This window comes from Mustela lutreola, chromosome 1 (genome assembly GCF_030435805.1).
Source record: "Mustela lutreola isolate mMusLut2 chromosome 1, mMusLut2.pri, whole genome shotgun sequence".
NCBI lineage: Eukaryota > Metazoa > Chordata > Mammalia > Carnivora > Mustelidae > Mustela > Mustela lutreola.
In genome coordinates, this window is record NC_081290.1 from 235,455,026 (window position 1) to 235,479,776 (window position 24,751).

Sequence of the window (24,751 nt, forward strand, 5' to 3'; positions counted from 1 at the left end):
TCATCTCAAACACATATTTCTTTTGAAAAGGAGGTTGTTGATTCCCTGGCGGATCTGCTTCGTCTTTACACTGTAAATGATGGGGTTCATCACAGGAGGTGCCAGCAGGTAGATATTGGCCATGATGACATGGACCAGTGGAGAGGCATGTCTGGCAAATCGATGAGTCATAGATACTCCAACCATGGGGACATAAAGGACCAGAACAGCCAGAATATGGGATAGACAGTTATTGAGGGCTCGGAACCGCTCAGTCCAGGAGGCTGTGCCCAAGATACTCTTCAGGATGAATGTGTAGGAGAGCACAATGAGCAGAGGGTCCATCACTATAATGAGCAAAACCAGGGCAAATCCGTACCAGCTGTTGATCGAGATGTCAGCACAGACCAGGCGGATCATATCCTGGTGGAGGCAGTAGGAGTGAGTGAGAAGGTGGGAGCGGCAGAAGGGCAGGCGCTTGAGTAGAAAAAGGGAGGGGAGAACAGCCAGAATGCAGCGGCAAATGATGGCTAAAGCAATCCTGCCAATGACTTTACTGGTGAGGATGGTGGCATAATGGAGGGGGCGGCAGATGGCCACATAGCGATCAAAGGACATGGCCAACAACACAGAAGATTCCATAAAGGAGAATGTATGGATGAAAAATACTTGTGCAAAGCAAGCTTCAAAGCTGATCTTACGAATGTTGAGCCAGAGGAGCTGCATGACTGTGGGCAGGGTGGTGAGGGTGAGGCCCAGGTCAGTCAGGGCCAGCATGGAGAGAAAAAGGTACATGGGCTGGTGGAGGGATGGCTCTGTGCGGATGACAGCGAGAATGGTGGTGTTACCCACAATGGAGATGGTATAGAGGCAGCAGAAGGGAATGGAGATCCAGATGTGAGATGCCTCAAATCCAGGGATGCCCGTGAGGATGAAGTAGAAGGGGGCTCGGGTGGTGTTTGATACTTCAGCCATGCCTTGTTGAATGCAAAACCAAAATCTGTGTGTTTCATAATAAAAAATTTTATCAGTGTGCTACTGCCATAGAATCATTATGTCTTCTTTAATCTAGCACTGAAATAGGTGTCTGGAATTGATTTTTTTTAAGTTTTTTTCTTTTTCTTCTTAAGATCTATTTATTTATTTTTGCAGGGGGGTGGAGGAGAGGGAGAGAGAGAATCTGAACATATTCCCCCCATGGGACTCCATCCCACAACACTTGAGATCATGTCCTAAGCTGAAATCAAGAGTCAGACATTGAACCGACTGAGCCATCCAGGGGCCCCTGGAATTGTTTTTCATAAAACCATTGTGGTAGCATAAAACCAGAGTGGTAGCAAATAATTAAGGATTCTTTTGACATAAATTTCTATTTATTTATTTACTTACTTACTTTTAAAAAAAGATTTTATTTATTTATTTGACAGAGACCACAAGTAGGCAGAGAGGCAGGCAGAGAGAGAGGAAGGGAAGTAGGCTCCCTGCCAAGCCAAGAGCCCGACCTGGGGCTCGAACCCAGGACCCTGGGATCATTACCTGAGCAGAAGGCAGTGGCTTTAACCCACTGAGCTACCCAGGTGCCCCATAAATTTCTATTTAAAATAATCTTATTTTTCCAACTTTCTAACACTATGTACTAAATCTTAGCTTTCTGCAAGCCTCATAATATACTTCCTACCAGCTCTTGTACACATAAACTTACAGATACTCGCTTACTAACTGAAATGTTGGTCATTAATATTTCGAAAACCCTTCTAGTAACCAAGTCAAGAGACTTTTTTTTTTTTTTTTTTTTAAGTTCACCTTACACTTGACATGCAGGCAAATAAGATTTTGGAGACAACCTTCTTCTATTCAGATGGAAGTATGTCCAGGGGTCGTCTTTGACCAACAGTATGGATGATAGTGACAATTTTATTCTGGGCAGTAGAGAAGCAGGCACCTGGAGAGGAAGGACTACAGTTTGGTTTGTGCGTGTTGAGGTTGATGTTTGTAGGAGCTATCCAAGAGAAACGATGATTGGACAGACAGATATGAGGCCCAGCGGGACAGAGGAGAAATCTACTAGGGGTAGTGGAGTCTCTGGCACATTCAGGGAAACTGTTAATCTGGAAGTTAATGTGATAATCTAGGCAAGAATTAGGGTGAGAAAGGAAGAAGGTGGAGGACCCATCCCTTTAAGGAAGTGTAAAACTTAGCAATTGCGTAGACAGGGAAGAAAAGGCAAAGGAAACAATGAAGTACTGCTTGGAGAAGTGGGTGGAAAACAGAGGAAATGGGAGTCACAGAGGCAGAGAAGGTAAAGGGTGTGGTCACTACAGTTCAGTGCTGCTCAGCCACTCAGTAAAAGCAGTGCTGGAAAGCACCTATTTGGTTTAAGGATGTCAATAGTAAGCTTTTGAAAAGACATTTCGATAGAATGATGGGAGAAACAACTGAATTAGAGTGGCCTGAGGAGCGAACAGAAAAATTTGACAGTTTCTGAGGACCATGTGTTCCAAATGGGGAGCTATACTGCTCCCTAGGGGGTGAATACGACTTGTATTTTTTTAAATAAAATAATTTATATAATGAGAGTAAATGAATACTTACTAATTTCTGGAGTGCTTTGAGATGGAAAGCTGTGAACTTTCTTTTGAGGAAATACACACCTAAGTTACTGGGTTCCTAGTATTTATGGTGTCTAACTATATTCCTCCTAAAGTGTCTATAAATGCCAAACGAAGAATCCCGAGAAAAACATTAAACCCAAGACTTTAGAAAATAATGCAAGAAAAAAAAATTAGGGAAAATGGGAAAAAAGAAAATGGATATAGATATGGGATTTTTTGAATTATAAAAATTAAAAAGGATATAGAACATTCAAAAATTGTTTTTTTGAAAGGATCAATGTAATTGGAAACTTTTGGCAAGTCTGACCAAGAATAAGAAACATAGGAAAATATTTAGAAATGAAATGTAATGAGAGAGCTAAACTGTAAAGAAATTGCAGAAGCCAATGAGAGGTGATCTTACCACTGACCACCCATGGAGCATTCCAGCCTCACCTTTGTGCTTCCTGTTTCTTCAGGGCTCTCTGGGGCATCTGTTCTCTGCCCTGTGGCTGAGTGTGGTTATATGCTCATGAAGATCCAGGCTGGACTGCAGGAGGTGGGTAGGGAAACCCCTGGAGAGATCTTACATGAAAGTGAATATTGTGCCCTGAGACCTGAGGCCCTAAGGGACAGAACCAGGAAAAATAACAGTAATGATGAATATAATAGCTTCTAACATTTACTTAGTGCTCAGCACGTGCCAACAACTGAGCTAACCACTTACAAAAATGTGAAGATGTTGTTAGGTGACATGTAAAAGACACACTCCATATCCTGGCAGATTTTTTCCTCAATGATTATTAGTTCCCTTCTGCTTACTGCCATAGCTATGTGGTTTTAAGAGGGACTACTTGTTGGCAGGATTACCATTTGTTATTGTCACCTTGAATATGGTCAAACTCAGATTTGATACAGCTTGAAGATTTGGGGGAAGGTATCCCTTATCTCTTGATAGATTCAAAAGTCAGAAAGGCAAAATGGAATTTCTTCTTTCTGTGTCTTACAGATGCTAGCCTCAACATCGTACTTTCCTTCTTCCCCAGGGAGTCTGACTCTCTTCTCAGGCAAGAAGGGGCTATGATGAGTGTCATCTAGAGATAATTGACCTAAGGTTTAATATGTGACTTTATTTAGCTTATACTTCTCTCTAGACAGTGGAAAACGGCAGCTATTCATATGTTCACAGTGAATGGCTCCTTTGTTTTCTACCACTGAAGGCACGGTGTTTCTGCAAATGTGCCTTGGCTTTGTGATTCCTTCTGTATCTGGCCTACTTAGATTTTAGGATCTATTCTGGTTTCAAGGAATATCCACCTCTATACCATTTCCACTGTTTCAAAAAGATTATGATTATAGAGCAGAACATAAATTTATAGCAGTTGAGAATGTAGAAATTTAGTTGGGATGGTAGTATTACATTACATATACCATGCAGTATTAGGTATATGATTACTCCATCTTTAGTAGTTAAGGCTTAAAATACATAATTTAAAATTGAAAACTAAAGTTTTAAGCTATACACTAATCAGTAGAAAGGAAAAATGTCAAAATTGATAAAATATTGACTATACAGAAAATTCTTCAAGTTGAGTTTGAATGAAGAGTACATGGGAATTCTTATAATGTTCTTTTTCAATGCACTTTATTTGAACATCTCTCTAATAAAATGCTTTAAAATAAGATAGTAGATAGAAGATGGTGGTGGACTGGGAAGTTCATTAATTTCATTATTATTTATAGTAAGAGATTAATAGATATTGTCTAAAATATATTATTAAATGTGTATGTTTTTGTATGACTCACAAGATAAGAATTGTTTTTACATTTTTAAATGACTAAAAAAAACAAAAGGCAATGGCATTTTGTGGCACATGAAAATTATATTAAATTCGAAATTAAGTGTCCATATATTGTTTTATTGGAATACATTTATACTCATTTATTTATTTGTCGACTATGGCTGTTTTCATACTACAGTGGTAGGTAGAGTTGAGCAGTTTTGGAAGAAGTTGTATGGATCACAAAAAGCTAAAATTATTTACTATCTCGTCTTTTGTAGAAAAAAATTGCCAAATTCTGACCTAAATAAGAAATGGACACAGGAGATAAACAAATGGAAAAATAAAATTTCTTGATAATGTGAAAAGATACTCACTCTCACTTATTATAGAAAATAATTGAGGGGGTGCCTGGGTGGCTCTGAAGGACCAGGAGGCTGGCTGAGGACAAAGCAAAGGCTGGCACTTGCACCCCCTCTTCACCCGCTCCCCTCCATATGTGTGGCATTCCTCAGGTACCCCTGACTGCCATAAAATGATAAATGGTTAACTTGCTGAGATCACAATCCTGCAAGACAGGAGTCTCCCTTGGTTTGCAAATGTTCTTGAGATTTACAAACAAAGAAGTTACCTTATCAATAGCCCAATTTCCAGGGACACAGAACTCAGTTCCTCAAGCCCTAATGTCACCCTCCCCTCCATGAAAAATGGAAGGAGGCGGAGGTAGAAGGAAAAGTAAATAAAGTTAAATTTCTTTTAAACCTAAATCTCATTAACAAGGATGCTTGATAGCAGGAATGTAACATTCCACCAGGAGACTCCCAATTGTCTTTACTTGATAGTAACCAGGCCTTCAATATCCTGATAGTGCTTTTTTCGCATGCATGGGCTAATCGGCCAGTTCTGCTTCTATAAGTTTGCTTTGTCTGCTTTCGCGCGGGGGTCCCCTGACGCAATCCACTGACGCCAAGTATGCCTGTTCAAACTATCAATCAATCAGCTCAGCCCCACCCGAAACTTGTTTGTATCTGTCTATAAAAATCCTGCACCAACCCAGCTCTGGACCTCTCGGCGTTATGGGCAACGAGCGCCGCAGAGGTCCAGGTTCGAACCTGCAATAAACGACCCTTGCTGATTGGCTTTGACTCAGGTCTCTGGTGGTCTTTTAAAGTGGGGGTAATACTCTATTGGCATTTCAGCTCAGTGGGTTGAGCTGCTGCCTTCGGCTCAGGTCATGATCTCAGGGTCCTGGGATCGAGTCCCGCATCGGGCTCTCTGCTCAGCAGGGAGCCTGCTTCCTCCTCTCTCTCTCTGCCCGCCTCTCTGCCAACTTGTGATCTCTGTCTGTCAAATAAATAAATAAAATATTTTTTAAAAATTAAAAAAAAAGAAAATAATTGAAATCAGGGGCACCTGGTGGCTCAGTGGGTTAAGCCTCTAGCCACTTAGGCAGAGGTCTAACCCACTGAGCCACAAAAGTGCCCCCCCCAACACTATATGTTAACTACACTGGAATTAAAATAAAATACAAAAAATAAAAAATAATTTTAAATGGTGTTCTTGCATTGCATTGCAAAGGTACCAAAACAAACAAATATATTTTTGTAAAAGTTAATTCTGTTACTTTAACTCCAGGTTTCCAGACTCCCATGTTTCTGTAGATTCTGATCTAGGGATCTTAAGCTGCCTCTAGCTATGCCCTAGATCCATAGCCCACTGATAGGTGACTGCATTCTGCTGTCAGCTGTGACTTAGAATTATCAAATGAAACCAAACAGGCAAACCATAGGAAGGGCCATCCCATACATGATCAGAGAAATGAGAGTGGCAGTTCCTTGGGAGAAAGGAGAAGAGGTAATTTTAGAGTGTCTGGAGAAAGGCATCCTATAGCTGGAGAAGTACAGGAAGGAATGATAAGAACAGATTGTCAGGAAGCTTGACATAAAATAAGATTTTTAGGTCTCACTTTCATTCTCTTTCTGAAATTTCTGATGAACCCTTAGGCTCAGGCCTTAGGTCAATTATCTCTAGATGACACTCATCATAGCCCCTTCTTGCCTGAGAAGAGAGTCAGACTCCCTGGGGAAGAAGGAAAGTACGATGTTGAGGCTAGCATCTGTAAGACACAGAAAGAAGAAATTCCATTTTGCCTTTCTGACTTTTGAATCTATCAAGAGATAAGGGATACCTTCCCCCAAATCTTCAAGCTGTATCAAATCTGAGTTTGACCATATTCAAGGTGACAATAACAAATGGTAATCCTGCCAACAAGTAGTCCCTCTTAAAACCACATAGCTATGGCAGTAAGCAGAAGGGAACTAATAATCATTGAGGAAAAAATCTGCCAGGATATGGAGTGTGTCTTTTACATGTCACCTAACAACATCTTCACATTTTTGTAAGTGGTTAGCTCAGTTGTTGGCACGTGCTGAGCACTAAGTAAATGTTAGAAGCTATTATATTCATCATTACTGTTATTTTTCCTGGTTCTGTCCCTTAGGGCCTCAGGTCTCAGGGCACAATATTCACTTTCATGTAAGATCTCTCCAGGGGTTTCCCTACCCACCTCCTGCAGTCCAGCCTGGATCTTCATGAGCATATAACCACACTCAGCCACAGGGCAGAGAACAGATGCCCCAGAGAGCCCTGAAGAAACAGGAAGCACAAAGGTGAGGCTGGAATGCTCCATGGGTGGTCAGTGGTAAGATCACCTCTCATTGGCTTCTGCAATTTCTTTACAGTTTAGCTCTCTCATTACATTTCATTTCTAAATATTTTCCTATGTTTCTTATTCTTGGTCAGACTTGCCAAAAGTTTCCAATTACATTGATCCTTTCAAAAAAACAATTTTTGAATGTTCTATATCCTTTTTAATTTTTATAATTCAAAAAATCCCATATCTATATCCATTTTCTTTTTTCCCATTTTCCCTAATTTTTTTTCTTGCATTATTTTCTAAAGTCTTGGGTTTAATGTTTTTCTCGGGATTCTTCGTTTGGCATTTATAGACACTTTAGGAGGAATATAGTTAGACACCATAAATACTAGGAACCCAGTAACTTAGGTGTGTATTTCCTCAAAAGAAAGTTCACAGCTTTCCATCTCAAAGCACTCCAGAAATTAGTAAGTATTCATTTACTCTCATTATATAAATTATTTTATTTAAAAAAATACAAGTCGTATTCACCCCCTAGGGAGCAGTATAGCTCCCCATTTGGAACACATGGTCCTCAGAAACTGTCAAATTTTTCTGTTCGCTCCTCAGGCCACTTTAATTCAGTTGTTTCTCCCATCATTCTATTGAAATGTCTTTTCAAAAGCTTACTATTGACATTTGTATCCTTAAACCAAATAGGTGCTTTCCAGCACTGCTTTTACTGAGTGGCTGAGCAGCACTGAACTGTAGTGACCACACCCTTTACCTTCTCTGCCTCTGTGACTCCCATTTCCTCTGTTTTCCACCCACTTCTCCAAGCAGTACTTCATTGTTTCCTTTGCCTTTTCTTCCCTGTCTACGCAATTGCTAAGTTTTACACTTCCTTAAAGGGATGGGTCCTCCGCCTTCTTCCTTTCTCACCCTAATTCTTGCCTAGATTATCACATTAACTTCCAGATTAACAGTTTCCCTGAATGTGCCAGAGACTCCACTACCCCTAGTAGATTTCTCCTCTGTCCCGCTGGGCCTCATATCTGTCTGTCCAATCATCGTTTCTCTTGGATAGCTCCTACAAACATCAACCTCAACACGCACAAACCAAACTGTAGTCCTTCCTCTCCAGGTGCCTGCTTCTCTACTGCCCAGAATAAAATTGTCACTATCATCCATACTGTTGGTCAAAGACGACCCCTGGACATCACCATACTTCTGTCTGAATAAAAGGAGGTGGTCTCCAGAATCTTATTTGCCTGCGTGTCAAATTTAAGGTGAACTTAAAAAAAAAGAAAAAAGAAAAGTCTCTTGATTTGGTTACTAGAAGGTTTTTTGAAATATTGATGACCAATGATTCAGTTACTAAACGAGCATCTGTAAGTTTATGTGTACAAGAGCTGGTAGGAAGTGTATTATGAGGCTTGCAGAAAGCTAAGATTTAGTACATAGTGTTAGAAAGTTGGAAAAATAAGATAATTTAAAATACAAATTAATTTCAATAGAATACATAATTATGTGCTACCAATTTGGTTAGCATATTGCTCAATGGTTTTATGAAAAACAATTCCAGGGGTACCTGGATGGCTCAGTCAGTTGAATGTCTGACTCTTGATTTTGGCTCAGGTCATGATCTTGAAGTTGTGGGATAGAGTCCCATTAGGGGAATATGCTCGGATTCTCCCTCTCCCTTTTCCCCATCCCCCCCACAAATAAATAAATATATAAACCTTAAAAGAAAAAGAAAAACTTAAAAAAAAATCAATTCCAGACACCTATTTCAGTCCTAGATTAAAGACTAGATAATGATCCTGTGGCAGTAGCATACTGATGAAATCTCTTATTGTGAAACACACAGATTTTGGTTTTGCATTCAACAAGGCATGGCCAAAGTAACTAATACCACCCAAGCCTCCTTCTACTTCATCCTCACGGGCATCCCTGGATTTGAGGTATCTCACAGCTGGATCTCCATTCCCTTCTGCTGCCTCTATACCATCTCCATTGTGGGTAACACCACCATTCTCGCTGTCATCTGCACAGAGCCATCCCTCCACCAGCCCATGTACCTATTTCTCTCCATGCTGGCCCTGACTGACCTGGGCCTCACCCTCACCACCCTGCCCACAGTCATGCAGCTCCTCTGGCTCAACATTCGTAAGATCAGCTTTGAAGCTTGCTTTGCACAGTTCTTCTTCCTCCATGGATTCTCCTTCATGGAATCTTCAGTACTGTTGGCCATGTCCTTTGATCGCTATGTGGCCATCTGCCGCCCCCTCCATTATGCCACCATCCTCACCAGTAAAGTCATTGGCAGGATTGCTTTAGCCATCATTTGCCGCTGCATTCTGGCTGTTCTCCCCTCCCTTTTTCTACTCAAGCACCTGCCCTTCTGCCGCTCCCACCTTCTCACTCACTCCTACTGCCTCCACCAGGATATGATCCGCCTGGTCTGTGCTGACATCTCGATCAACAGCTGGTACGGATTTGCCCTGGTTTTGCTCATTATAGTGATGGACCCTCTGCTCATTGTGCTCTCCTACACATTCATCCTGAAGAGTATCTTGGGCACAGCCTCCTGGACTGAGCGGTTCCGGGCCCTCAATAACTGTCTATCCCATATTCTGGCTGTTCTGGTCCTTTATGTCCCCATGGTTGGAGTATCTATGACTCATCGATTTGCCAGACATGCCTCTCCACTGGTCCATGTCATCATGGCCAATATCTACCTGCTGGCACCTCCTGTGATGAACCCCATCATTTACAGTGTAAAGACGAAGCAGATCCGCCAGGGAATCAACAACCTCCTTTTCAAAAGAAATATGTGTTTGAGATGAAAGAAGGAATTTATTTAGATTACTCAGGAGATGAGAGTCACAGGCTTATGGGGACAGTATAGCCACAATGAAAAATGGTGACTGTACAGTAATACACCATCATATTTTTAAGGCAGTATGACGTCATCCTGGCTTTTCTCAGTTTTGTCTGGGAGGACCTACCACCAAATGTTCTGTCCAAAAGAGATGTGGGCCTGAGTTGATTAAATTCTAGCACATTTACCAATAGTGGGATGAGCTTCATTAATTGAGTAAAGATTTAAGTTTCGTCTTCCTTTCTGGAAGGAAGGAAGGGCTTTTCTCCTACGGGCTTGGTTAAATAAGTTTGAAGAAATCCCTTACTTGTTGCCCCAACCACCCATTCTCATAGGCAGCTTCACTCAGACATCCAGGTAAACTCGAGGTCCACTGTACTGGCACACCTTCCTGCAAAGATATACTCCTATTTTCTCTTGCAAAAAAAAAAAAAAAAAAAAAAAAAGTGGCAAATCTTCCAGGAAGGATGGACACAGTTCAAGTTTCTTGGCTATTCCAGTTTACCTAAAGAACATGATTTCAGCAGACCAAATGAACACATGTAATCTGAAGATTGGGGTGGAATGGTTAGTTAGGTCCCCCACCACTAGAATTAAGGCTCTTGTCATGCTAGAGTTCCTTTAGTGTTTAGAATTAAAACTTTAAGTGAGTTTACATATAATATTTGTGGGAATAAGAACTCAATTTTCTGACCAGAGCAGACTCTTTTGCTTTGTTTTTAAACCTTAATATCTTTGATGTGGCTCAAATTCTTAGGGGCAATTTCCCTTTGTCATCATGAATTCTTATACCAGAAAAGGTTCAGATAGAAGGAATATGCCCTTCCTGATCATTATTTTGTAGGAATGAGATTGGATCTCAGACATATCAGTTTGAAAGGCAGCTATAGTTATGGTCACAACTTCTGATTCCTGAACCCATAATGCAGGTGGCCAGTAGGAAGACTGACTTAGATTTGAATCAAAATAGGCAGGACTTCAGTGAGAGTGTAGTGGGGCAGGGGATGCTTAGGAGGCAAAAGGCAGAGAACAAGGGGGGAAAGGATGTCTTTCTCCACTGATACTCTTTTCTCCCTTATTTTCCCCCTTCTTAACCAGAGCCTAGAAGTTACCAGGTTTCTCCAGGGAACCATGGGCCAGGTGGTATAAGGAAACAAATTGCAGAATGGGAAGCATGTGCAATCTCAGAAGAGGGGAAATCAGCCCCAGGGAACCCAATTTTTTTTAAGTCAATAAATGGGTTAGGAATATGTCAAAGGGGGCACTTGTGATGAGCACTGGGTGTTATGTGTAAGTGATGAGTCACCGAATTCTACTCCAGAAACCAATATTGCATTAAATGTTAACTAACTAAAATTTAAAGAAGAAGAAAAAGGAGAAGGAGGAGAAGAAGACTTTTTTCTTTCCCCCCAGTGGATAGTACAGGCTTGAGAATCTCCTAAAACATCATGAAGGGAAAGTAAGTCTTAGGATTATGCCAGATTTTCAAGTGGAGCACCTGACACCATTAATAATCACTCTTTTTTTTTCCCCGTTACTAATTGTATGAATTTTTGACCAGCTAATAAAACTCTGAGTTTACTTTTTGGATTTCTAAAACTGAGATAATAATACCCATCTCATAAGGCTGAGTTTTCAATGAATCACAGTATGCAGAAGACACAGGTGTGCAAACCGAGGTGCTCAGATTATGTGAATTCTTTTCTTCAACTCCCTTCCAAAAAATTACACTGTGGATTATGGATGGGAACATCAATGGAAACATCTATGGTTCCATCATCACGAGAATAGGAACTGAGGTAGCTAGATGGTACCTGTCCACACACACAGATACTTCCACTACCCTCTAAAGACTTCTCCGATGGGAGGATGGGTTTCTGAGGTGGAGATGACAGAATAAAATTCAACTTAGGACAATGAGAACTACCAGTGTAGTTGTGACACTGAATTGTGTCCCCTGCAAATTCATACATAAAAATTTTAATCCCCGTATCTTTTCATATTTAGAGATAGGGTTTTTAAAGAGGTAATTAAGTTAAAATGAGTTCACTAGGATGGGCTCTACTCCAATATGACTGGTTTCCCATGGAGAATGGGTGTTTAGACACAGATGAACACAACCACAGCTGGAAGACTATGTGGTGACATAGGGAGAAGACAGCCAATTGTAAGCCAAGGGAGGAAGGCCTCAAAGAAAACCAGCATGGTGAGAAATTGTGCAAGGCCTTCAAAGTTGTGAGAAAATAAGTTGTTTCAGCCATCCAGTCTGTGGTACCTTTTTTTGGCAGCACTGGCAGACTATTCGAATCCATGGCCTAAGTTTCTGTAACTGTAAAATTAAAGTCGGCTGTAGAAGAAAGTAGAAATATTTTGGTTACACTAAAAAGGCTAGAGTTTGGAAACACAAAGAGGAATTATTGGGCAAAGTAGGTTGTTCAATGACTGGTGAATGGTCTGGCTGACTGTCCGTATATAAAATATAGTCTAAGTAATGGAAGACAAGGCACCCATAGACTCTAAGCCCATAGGCTTGCATGGGTCATGTCTCGGTGTGCTGCCTTTCCAGCAGCTATTAAGAATGAAATAATCTCTTAGTGAGAGCTTTCTATCAACTGAATGTTATAATCACCAAACTCCCAGACATCTGCCAATATTTAAGTGGAAACTAAATGAAGATTAAATGAAGAAGTCTGCCCTAATTCTTTGTTCCATCTTTCCGTTTCCTTTTCCTGGACAAAACTCTTCTTTCCTCTGTGTACTTGTGCATGTGTGTATGTGTGTAGCCTTCACAAAGTAAGAAATGACATGATATGTTTAGATTTCAAAATAGATTTGCATTTTGGAATTTTTTTTTTAACTATTGTGAAATGTTTCTACATAAGTTACTCAGTGCCCAGAAAGTAAATGACTCTATTAGTCCCATGTCAATATGGAAATGTGCTTGTATCTCATAAAATTTAGAAGGTGGTCTTCTTAACCCTTTTAAAATTATTTTAAATGAGGTATATAAGAGGAAGTAGGATTGAATATTGATTTTTTAGAAATGTGAAGTGGATTGTATTATTTCAAGCAGAAGAGAGCTCAGGTTGCTGCTACAGAAAAAGGGATCTAATTCTAACTGGGCACCTAAGAATCTTCTTGCAAATAATGAGCAAAAAAGCAAAGACAGAGAAAAAATGAAGCAACAAATTTGCCCTTCATCAGGTAAAAAGATTAAAAAATGTGGTACATCCAGATGATGGGATATTATTCAGAAATTTAAAAAAGGAACGGAATACCAAGATACATAAAGGCATAGATGAACCCTAAATGTGTACTAAATGAGAGAAGCTAGTTTTAAAAACCTACATGTTTGCTTTCATTTATATGAAATTCTGAAAAAGGCAATACTAGAAAAAGAATAAACTAATCAGTCATCACCAAGGATTTGGGAGAGTAGGGTGCTGAATTGGTGACGCACAGAGGACTTTCTAGAGGGATAAAATCATTCTATAATACTGGAATGGTACATACATGACACCATGCATTTGCCACATCCCATAGCACTTTATAGCAGTACAGAAAGAACTATAATGTACATTAATTTTTGATAAATACTTATGATATCAGGGATTCCCAGGATGGAATGCAGAATATGGCAAAAAAAAAAAAAAGAATTCTATTACAAAATATGAAACAACTACATTGAAGGAGATGGGTATTGGACTGAAGTATGTGTGTGCTGGATGGGTGTGGGGTGGAGTTGCTGCACTGAGCTTGCAAACTGGCTGGAGTCTGTAAGAGTAGAGACAGGAAGAACAATAAATGCCGTACTCTACTTGATGAAGTAATTTCTCATGGCAGTGTAATCAGCATTTCTACCAACACTCTACATGTGTGCTGGAATCGAACACCTAAGTGAATGGATGGCAGACGGAGGCAGCCAGGTTCTCACTATCCAAGTGGGAGGTTACAGAAAAACAAGAGAAGATGGCTTGAGTGATCCATGCAACAGAGCTGGAGACGTCAATATGAAGTCATGGTTAGCTCAATGTGGTTGCCTATGGTTAAATGCAGACATTTTTGTATAGACCCAGGTGAGTATATGGACACAGATTTCCTGGCTCTGCCAGCTAAGAGGGCCTAGAAACAATGATAAACTAGTAGCCACAATCACACTCATTAACAGAAACAAATATTTTTAGAAGAAATTTTAATTTATCTGACAAATCAGTATAAGAAATATGGAAGCTAAAAATTATTAGATTTTCAATGAGAAAATTAATTCAATTTATATATTAAAATTTTATTCCAACATTATATTCCATACTGGAAAAATAACAGGGAAAAATATTTAAACATTTTTTAATAAAAATGCTAAACTCATCTAATTTGTCCAACAATCCACTCTTACCAGGACTAAATATGAATGTACATGCTTGTACAATCCTTCTGCATTTGTTCGCAAAGGATAAAACATTTAACATGTTGTTTATGTCCCAATATGAGCATTTTTATTGGTGGATTTTTATGATTATGGATTTCTAGCCTGGTATCTATTTGTATTTCTTTGCCTCTCACCTTGGGATCAAGAGTCTAGTCATAGCTTGAATGTAAATATATGCACATACGTGTGTGTGTGTGTGTGTGTGTGTTACTGAAGGTGGTATCTGCATGGTCTATTGAACAGCAGGTAATACATGCAAAACACAGGACTCCAGCAATAACGTTTAACCTGTGAATTAGCAGGAAAAAAGTAGTGGCATTATATGTATTAAAAATTGGCTAATATTACGTTACTATAGAATTCACATTCATTATGCTATCACATTCATTCGTACTGCACATGTTTTTCTTAAAAGTTATCTATCTGCATATCACTATTTGGTTTTTTGGGGGAGAGGGTGGATTTTTTTTTTTTTTAGATATATTTATCTGAGAGAGAGAGAGAGAGAGCACATGTAAGGACGGGCAGAGGGAGAAGGAGAGAAGCAGACTCCATTAAGCACGGACCCCCACAAGGGTCTCCATCTCATGACCTTGAGATCATAGACCTCAGCAGAAATCAGAAGTCAAATGCTTAACAACTGAGCCACCCAGGCACCCAGCTGTGCCTATCAACTTGTTACTAACACATTGTCACATGAGAAATGTTGCTGGGGAAATAGATCAGTCCTTTTTCTTTTTTTAGTGTATTATAATAGCAGGTTGTAGAGTATTTTTGTATGTGTTGAATCTAAGACACAATATAATCTTGTGTTTTGTCTTTTAAAAATAGCAGGTTGTAGAGTATTTTTGTATGTGTTGAATCTAAGACACAATATAATCTTGTGTTTTGTCTTTTAAAAATCAACCTTAACATTAATTTACATAAAATTAAATGCACGCATTATCAGGGTACAGTTTAATGATGTAGACAAATACTTATACCCACCACCCAATCAAAATATGAAATTTTTCCATCACCCCCAAAACTTCCCTCTTAACCACTTCCAGTCGATCCCCTCCCCTGCACCCAGCCCCAGGCAACCACGGATCTACCTTCTGTCATGATAGATTAGTTTTTGCCTTTTCTAGAATTTCATATAAATGAAATTATCATGTGTAGTCTTTGTGTCTTTCTTGTTTTGCAAACCATGTTTCTGAGGTTCGTTCATGTCTTTGTGTGTATGATAGTTTGTTCCTTTTTATTGCTCAGCGATATTCCACTATAGGATATTCACATTTTGCTTATCCATTCACCTACCAGTGGATACTTCAGTTGTTTCCATATTGTGGCTATTATGAAAAAGCACCCCTGCATTAAGCTTTTTTGTGAATACATGTTTTCATTTCTCTTGTGCCTGCCATGCATTTTTCCAAAGCACTCATACTATTTTTACATTTCCACCAGCAATGTGTAACATTTTCGTTACGTCTTTTCAATGTTAGTCTTGTTAACTTGTTAAGTCCTAGCTCACTGTGGTTTTAATTGCATTGTATTTTATCATATTATAAAAGATCTTTATATACTCTGTATGCAAGTGTTTTGTAAGATGCATGTACTGTAAATAATTTCCCTGTCTTTAACTTGTTTTTTCATTTCCTTAATAACGTGTTATGAAGAGCAGACATTCTAAAATTCTGAGGAATTGTATGCCTGTTAAATCTAATAAAATTTGGGTTTGTATTTCTCATGTCCTTTTAAAAAAATTAAACTTTAAAAAAAAGATTTTCTTTAATTATTTTGGGGGGTGCGGAGAGAGTCTTTAAACAGACATGGGGTCCAACTCAAGCCTTTATCTCATGACCCTGAGATCATAACCTGAGCCAAAAACAAGAGTCTGAGGCTTAACAAACTAGGTCACCCAGGAGCCCCTAAAAAGTAAATCTTAAGAAAAAAAAAAGTAAATCTTTTGTTTGGGGATAATTGCAGGTGCACATGCAGTTTTAAGAAATAATCAGTCACCCTGACTTTATAGAAACTGTTATTAGTGGGCATGTAATCTAGTACTTAGTGACAAAAAAGTAATAATCACCTAATGAACTGTACAAAGTCAGGAAGAACTGTATATAGTGAGGAAAACATTTGCATTGTCATTGGAGGCCCTGAAGTAAAAAAGGCTGAAAACCTGAGACCAGTTACTGGTCAACCAGCCCAGTCCTATCAATGCACTTTACACAAAGCCCTGTCTGTGTTCCTTAAGAGGTATAAGAATGGCCTTTCCCATAGGACTAAAGGTTTCCAGGAAACCCTAGAAAGGCATAGGTAGATACAAACAACCCCATGCTGACAGGGCTGAAGGCAGGGTAAGGTCAAGAAAAATATAAAAATATACCCATCATACCATAAGCTGAGGTTACTGTAGGCTGAAGGGAGGGGAGGAAAGAAAAACAGGAATATTCAGGCACAGTGACACCAGACCTACTTGGCCCTGCAAATAGGGTCTGAGAGTGTACTGGAGCAGAATTTGGGGCTTTTGGTAGAATTCTTAGGATCTGAAACCTGGACAATCTGAGATTGTCTGTATTTTATTTTGTGCCTAAACTAAGGTAATTTAATCAGCTGTTCCTCAACCTCAGAGTCTCCAAGTACGTAAATTCTAAGTGTAGAGATCATTGAATGTGGATTGTACAGAGTCTGGTTCCTTACATACCAGGAAGGAGGCTGCTTCGTAAGTAGGTTCCCATACAAGTTATCGTTTAAACAAGGACATTCTGGGGAGGGAAAGAGAGTGCTGTATAAATAATGATGTTGAGGAAAATAAGTGTAAACCATGATTATCTTGGGCAAGCCAAAAAGTATGCTCACCTTACTCAGAGGCACATTCCTAGGACAATCTCTTTCTTGGGGGATATTCTTAATCCCTGCCTAACCTCTCTAAAACAGCAATTTGTTTTGTTTCAATTCAAACATCAAGACCCCAGCCTTAATGTTAACTTACTAACTTTACTGCTAATTTATTATTTATTGGGCTTTTTTGTTTAGGACGTTTGGGGGTAAATAAAAATGTGAAATTCACGATCTCTGCCCTCAAGACGATCACATCTGGTGAGAGAAGACATTCACATACATACATACAGAGACACACGGATGTTGACAGGATGTGAAATAAAAGGGGCCAGAGTCATGATCCAGAGTCAAGCCTTTGACAATGCTTAGAATTCCTCATTCTTATTCCTCCACAAAATGCCTGGTGTCCAGCTTTGCTCACAGCAGTAACACCATCAGAGTTTATGGAGTGGCTTGAAGTCTTTGCCCTGTTAGAAGGATTCAGAGCCATTTCCTCTTGCAGGAGAACAAGTTGAAAATTCCCTGTCGGATTGGCTTGGTCTTGACACTGTAGATGATGGGGTTAAGGACAGGAGGCACAAAGAGGTAGATGCTAGACATGAGTGTGTGGACCAGGGGTGAGGCATGCTTGGCAGCTCGATGCATCACAGACACACCAATCATGGGCACATAGTACAAAAGCACTGCACAGATATGAGACACACATGTGTTGAGGGCCTTCCGCCGTCCCTCCCCAGAGGCAATGCCTAGCACTGTGTAAAGAATCAGCACATAAGAGATCACGATGAGCAGTGAGTCCAGCCCAAAAGTGGCCAGGACAATGGACAAACCCAGGATGCTATTGAGCTTAGTATCAGCACAAGGCAGCTGGATCAGGTCTGAGTGGAGACAGTAGGAATGGGAGAGGACATTAACATGGCAATAGGGCAGTTGCCTCAAAAGGATTGGAAGTGGGGCCATGAACATCACACTCTTCAGTGTAATTCCCAGACCCATGCAGATGATACGGGACAGGGTTAGGATGGCTGTATATCGCAGTGGATTGTAGATGGCTACAAAGCGGTCATAACTCATGGCCAAAAGGACCCCTGACTCCATGCCTGAGAAGGCGTGGATGAAGAACATCTGAGCCAGGCAGCCATCAAAGTCAATCTGGCGAGCATCAAACCAAAGAATACCCATAACAGTGGGCAATGTAGACACAGATACACCCACCTCAGTCACAGCCAGCATGGAGAGAAACAGGTACATGGGCTCATGTAGAGCAGTGTCCACATGCACTGCTGCCATGATTAGGCTGTTACCCACAATGGCCACAACATACATGGTGAAGAAGGGGATAGAAAGCCAGCCATGTTGAGCCTCCAATCCTGGGATGCCAGTTAGGAAGACAGACAGGACATCAAGACTTTCATTGCTTTCAGCTCGCATGTCACCAAAAGCAGAGATGTCTTCACCTGACATCTGGAACAAAAAAATGAAATTAGCTTCCTCCTGAAAGTCTTCTGCCTTAGCAGCTCACCTCAAAGGCTGAAGGAGGCAGATGGAAGGAAGTGAGGGAAGTTGCAGCCATCTACATCATTTTGGATAAAAATATAACAGACACTTTCTTCTCACCTCCTCTTTCTCTGACCTCTAAAACCCTAAAACTTTACATGTAAAGGAAATATTTGAAACTGCCCAATCTTAGGAGAGACCGCATAGCTTAAAAATTGAGGGCACCTGAGCCTTCGGCTCAGGTCATGATCTCAGCGTCCTGGGATCGAGTCCCATGTCGGGCTCTCTGCTGAGCGGGGAGCCTGCTTCCCTCTCTCTCTCTCTCTCTGCCTGCCTCTCCATCTGCTTGTGATATCTCTCTGTAAAATAAATAAATAAAATCTTAAAAAAAAATTGAAAGCAGAAACAGAATAAATCAGACCTGTCAAAATCCACACTCAGCCGATTACTAGATGTGATGTGGGCAACTTACTTATACTCTAATACAAAGGGGGTTTTGTTTGTTTGCTTTCAGTTTTTTACTTGTAATGTGGAATAAGAATAGTATTTAACAAAAGCCACCTAAGGGAGAAGAATGAGGTGATGCTGGAGAAGTTGGTCTTCATTTTCACAGGCGGTGAAAAGGACAGAGTATCAGATGCACATTTTTTTTTCCTGCCTTCTCTGCAGACGATGGGGTGGGGGGAGGCAGGTGGAAGAGGTCTAGAAACCTTCTAAAGTGGCCCCTCTCAGATGTCCATTGATTCAGTTGCCAACAGTCTCTCTAGGACCTGAAACCAGATTCTAGTTTTGCACCTATTGATAGATTCCCCTCCACTGCATCCTTATTGAACTGTCACTCACACTCAGCTGGACCACTCCCGATGATGGGGAGCTCACTGCACCTAACGCCACTATCCTGGTTAGATGCACTGACTTCTGAAGTGCTTTCTTACCTGGGGCTTAAAGATGCTTCCTCCATATTGGTGTAATTGCTGCAGACACAGAGAAACAATCTCTTTCAGGTTTCACCTGAATATTATTCTTCCTGGTATCTGCTTGCAAAATACGTCTGAACTCACAAACATGTATTTACTTGTGTAGTTATTTATTTAAGAGTCAAAGCTGCACAGAAGGGTGATAATCTTCTGGTCAGCAGAGGTGTTCAATCAAAGACTGAATAGTCTTTGCTGGGAATATTGGCAGGACAATCCCAGTACCTGCTGCATTGGGACTAAAGGCCCTTTCTGCCTTTTTCAACTGTTTTTCTGCCCTCAGGCCTGATGTCCAGCCTGCCAAGATCTCTCTCTCATCCTGTGACACTGAGAATATCAGGGCTGTGGATCTGTGTGGGGCCCAAGAGAGGCCGGTTCTCAATGCGTGTCATGGGTTCATGCGTCTTTCCTTAAACCACTTTCCAGCACCCTATCTGAAAGTGTGGGAGGACCAGGAACATTTGAATAAATATTACTCTATTCGTAGGAAACCTACATGAAAATAAGATCTGGGGATTTTTTTTTTTTTAAACCTCTCCATCACAGACCAAACAAATCGCAGCAAATACACAGCCCATATGTTCCCTGATGGAGACTCACTCAAAGATACAAAGACGTGAGAGACTGGGAGAACCTCAGAGGCCCAAATGGAATTAGAGACCAAAATATACTCTTGCACACATGCCTTGGAGAGGCAAACAGTCTCAGACTCACCTGAGAGAGCTTTGTGAAATGGCAGTGAGATTGAAAGAGCATAGACCAGAGCTCATGAAGGCATGGAAAAAAGCCTTAGACAGGCAGGAGTAAGAGGGGAGGAGCACTCTGTATGTCTCTGAGTGAGAGTCTCCAGGGGCCAGGACCCTGGGGCCCTGGTGTGCCTGAGGGTGATGCTGAGCTGGTGATAGGAAAAGGAGGGGGATTATATCTCCCCTTGGGAAGAGAATGGAAAGAAAAATACATCCCCTAAATATACTTCCCTCTCTCCACACAGAAAATAAAAATCTCAGCAGCTTCCCTGTGATGCAGAGGATGAAGACAAATCCCCCAGTCTCCATGGCAACATCTTCTTGGCCCCCAATAATCCAGTCTCGAAACTGGAACTCTCAGCCTAGAACCAGGAATCTACATCCTCAAATTCTGGACTTAAAGCCTGTATCGCAGGCAGAACCTAAAATTTAGACCCCAGTGGGCAAACTCCGGGACTCAGAGCTCAGAAGAAGAGAGCTTGGAGCCCAGGATTTAGCCAATAAGGGATATGAGTGAGCTTCCTTCACCCACTCATCGTAGTTGTTCCCTACTCAATACTCACTCCCATCCCTTACATTCAACCCCTCACCACATTCAGAGGTCTAGTTCAGGAGAGACATCCTAGAATGCTGAAAGACTGTAGGGTTCACAATCACACAGGGGTAGGTTTGAGCCCTAGTTTTACCATCTACCAGCTTCATGATTTCAAGAGATTAGCATTTCTTGAACTTGGAACTCAATTCATAAGGGGTTAGTAACTATCTATAGGGGTAGATGTTCAAATGAAAAGAAGAAAGTAACAGTTTTTAATGTGCTTCTACCTCACATGATAATTATCCTTATCATAGATTCTGCTGGAGTCCCCAATTTCAAATACCCCTAATAAATCCTTTCCCAAATATTTAATCTTCCCACTAAGTGTTTCAGTTGGCCTCATCCTTGTTTCAGTTTCAAATAGGATAAAGATATATTTGAAGAAGGCATAACAGGAAAACAAAATAAGTCAATCTGAGAAAGAATTATCATATGATCTCTCTGATATGAGGAATTTGAGAGGTAGGCAGGGGATTGTTGGGGGTAGGGAAGGAAAAAAATGAAACAAGATGGGATCAGGAGGGAGACAAACCATGAGACTCTTAATCTCACAAAACAAGCTGAGGGTTGTTGGTGGGTAGGGATAGGGTGGCTGCGTTATGGACATTGGGGAGGGTATGGGTTATGGTGAGTGCTGTGAAGTGTGTAAGCCTGATGATTCACAGACCTGTATCCCTGGGGCAAATAACACATTATATGTTAATTTAAAAAAATAAAATAAAATAAAAAAGAAGGCATAGCAGGAGAGCTCTCTCTCCTTTATAAACTGAAGAGTGGGATACTTAGGGAAAGCAAACAGAAGATAAATATAGAGAAAATTTCCCCTTCCCTATGAGGAACTTCGAAATATATCTCCAAGAGAAATATCTCCAAAGAGCATTTTTTGCTTTCCATTATTGTAGAATTTCTCGTATCAGATGAATGAGTTGGGACCCCGGAGATGGAATTCAAGAGAATGCAGATGACAACCTTGTGAATGAAGTCAGAGAATCAGAGGAGAAAAAAACAGAGACCAAAACAATGCAGACTAGTCATAAGCCTCTGGTGAGAAGGGGCAAGACTTTGAGAAGTAATAGAGTTAAGTGACTCTAGGTATGTCTTTAGGGACAACATGATGGGAAACAGGCATCAGATCAGATCCAATTCATTCATTTATTTAATTAGTCATTTGGTTGTTCATTGAATTAACATGTACTGGGCGTACCAAACACTGCTAGGCGCAGAATTTTAGGTTTAACTGTCATTATCTCTTTTGGGGTTTTTTTGTTGTTGTTTTTGTTTGTTTGTTTTTTGCTTTTGTTTTTGTTTTTTTACTTTTAAAAAGTCCTTTTTAAAGATTCAGTTTCTGAAGATTCTGTTTCCATTAATTGACAGGAAAAGTCAACAGAAACCCTAAGTACTGGTTTCAAGTGACAATAGTAAACCTAGCATCTGTACAAATCCCAAAAAGGGGGACTTTTATAAGTGTTAAAGGTTATCTATGGGAAATTATGCAACACTTTCCCCCATAAAGCTGAAGTAGAGAGATAAATGTGCCCTGTGGAGTATTAAGTGGAATTTTCCACAATAGAGCAAAGCAAAGCAGGTACATGTTTGGTGTAGAAGAATATAACCAGAGTAGGCATATCGTTTCTAAAAAAGAAATACATTGTTTAGAAAGAAGTTCATAGACTTTGTAGAAAGGAGAGAGAAGCCTCAGAAGAGGTGTTGGTCAGGGAACTTGTATACATTGAAATCCTACTGACAACTGGCAAGGTCCCACATCTCACTGTGACAAACAACTGATTCCCCCCCCACCCCTAGGTTCTAATTGCCTAGAGGGAAGCCTTAAAATTAGAGCTTGACTGAATTTTGGATTCCAGGTACGTTGTGATGGCATGGGGTGAGAACTGGGGGGTAAAGAAGGGAATCACAGGGGCAGCTGGACAGGGGCCTCAGAGTGACTGTGGGATGGCTGGGGGGATTGTTCATCAACTCCTTCTGTGAAGCTGTTTCAGTGTTCCACCTGCACCACCTCGTGGAGATAAAAGGCTGTAATCTGCATTTCCCTTCACCACAGCACCGTATGCCCCTGCCCTTCACTCAGTCTCCTCACAGCTTTCAAAACCATCCATAGGGACTCAGTTGATTAAGCCTAAGTGTCTGACTCGATTTTGGCTCAGGTACTGATCTCAGCATAGAGTCTGCTTCTCCCTCTTCATCCTCCCCTGCCTCTCCTCCCGCTCTCTCGCTCTCTCTTGCTCTTTCACTCTCCAAAATAAATAAATAAAATCTTGTTTGTGAGTACTACATCCTTGGAATAACCTTCTGGGCAAGGGTGTCAGGGGAAAGGAGAGTAAATTGGCACTCCTTGGAAGCCAGGAGCCCTGTGACTGGATCTCGGTCAAGCAGAACAATTACAGCAGGCCCTTGCTGGGATTATTTGGGGACTTTTAATTGCGAGACACCATGAGAAAATATGTATATGCCAAAGTGTCCTCAGACATTGTGTGCTCACCTACAGTGCCATAACTTCTCTGCTATCTCTGATCTTGTGTTAATTCAAGGGTGTGCACATGGGGAGAATTTTCATAAGACAGAGCAGACCCACATGAGCAAATGCTGGAAACAATTCTAGTCCTCAAAACCCAGGAAACAGTGATTCTTACTTGAACAGGTGGAACATTTGGGTTCTTTCTTCATTGAATGCTTTTGTGGCATCACAATATACAGAATCTTCAACTAAGTTTTCTGGTCTACGAATATAGGTGACTGTCAGAACTCCATTCTCCCAGATCACCACCAACATCTGTAGTTGATTTTATCCTTCATGGACTCACCCATACCAAATTTCATGGAATAAGCTTCTCAGGGACGTTTTGTTCTTTACTACGAAAACTCCATGTATATTCAGTTTTATTCATGACATAAGCTTGACTCTATTCACCCAACTCTATCAGTTGGGTGTTCAGTGTGCAGAATGAGTTAACATAGCAGTTCCAAGACAGCATATTCTTAGAATGGTCATGTTGCAAAGAGTCCCTCGGTTGGCATCTGGGAACGTGGATCTCCAGAGGGTTCCCCACAACCCAAATTGTTAAAAGTGACTCACTAGGCCTAAACTGTTTATGCAAACAATGTGATTTATGCTGAGCACTTGATTTCCTCTTGGAGGTCTGCAATTTTGATATTACCAATAGAAGTTGTCTGCCTGACTCGCCCCCAACAAAAACCTTGTTAAGTCTTTAAAGATAAATAAATAATAAGTAAATATTAAAATTAAAATCTTAAAAAAACACACACACAATCTTCTCAAGATTGTACTTCCCAAATTTCTCAATATGAAACTTCCCCTTTGTCTAAACAAATTGTTCTAAATATTCTAGACTAATATTCTAGGTGAAAGCTTCTCAACCTTTGAGAATTATATCAGAATTACCTGGAGAATTTATTAAAACACAGCTTGTTAGACCTCACCTCCCAGATTTTCTGGTTCAGGAAATCTGAGGAAGGGCCAGAGAATCTTCATGCTTAACAAATTCCCATTCTTTGCTGGTAATGCTGGTCTGGAAATTACACTTTGAGAACCACTTTTCCAGACTCTTGTAACTCATGAGTCTTGTTATTTTTGCTACACATTCCATGAACATTACCTGAGAGGTGTTTGAAAGGTAGCACTGTGCTTCTCAAGCTTTAATCACCCATGGGTCTTACTAAATACAACTTGAATTCAGTAGGTCTGGTGTGAGGTCTAAGATTCTGTTTCTCTAAAAAACTACCAGATATATCAATGCTGCTCTTCACTGGGCCATACTTGGAACATAAGGTTCTAAACTTC

At 40.5% G+C, this 24,751-nt stretch overlaps 3 protein-coding genes across 3 annotated transcripts; 1 reads left to right on the forward strand and 2 right to left on the reverse strand.

The window, feature by feature from the left end:
• Positions 1 to 954, reverse strand: LOC131821381 (olfactory receptor 51Q1-like). Its single transcript, XM_059157451.1, has one exon. The coding sequence runs from the start codon at positions 952 to 954 to the stop codon at positions 1 to 3; it is 954 nt and encodes a 317-aa protein (XP_059013434.1).
• Positions 955 to 8,881: 7,927 nt separating this feature from the next.
• LOC131821385 (olfactory receptor 51Q1-like) lies at positions 8,882 to 9,835 on the forward strand. The gene has a single exon (XM_059157464.1). The coding sequence runs from the start codon at positions 8,882 to 8,884 to the stop codon at positions 9,833 to 9,835; it is 954 nt and encodes a 317-aa protein (XP_059013447.1).
• A 7,767-nt stretch (positions 9,836 to 17,602) lies between these two features.
• Positions 17,603 to 18,553, reverse strand: LOC131821394 (olfactory receptor 51I2-like). The gene has a single exon (XM_059157474.1). It carries the CDS (start codon positions 18,551 to 18,553, stop codon positions 17,603 to 17,605), a length of 951 nt encoding a protein of 316 aa, XP_059013457.1.
• Between the last annotated feature and the right edge of the window lie 6,198 nt (positions 18,554 to 24,751).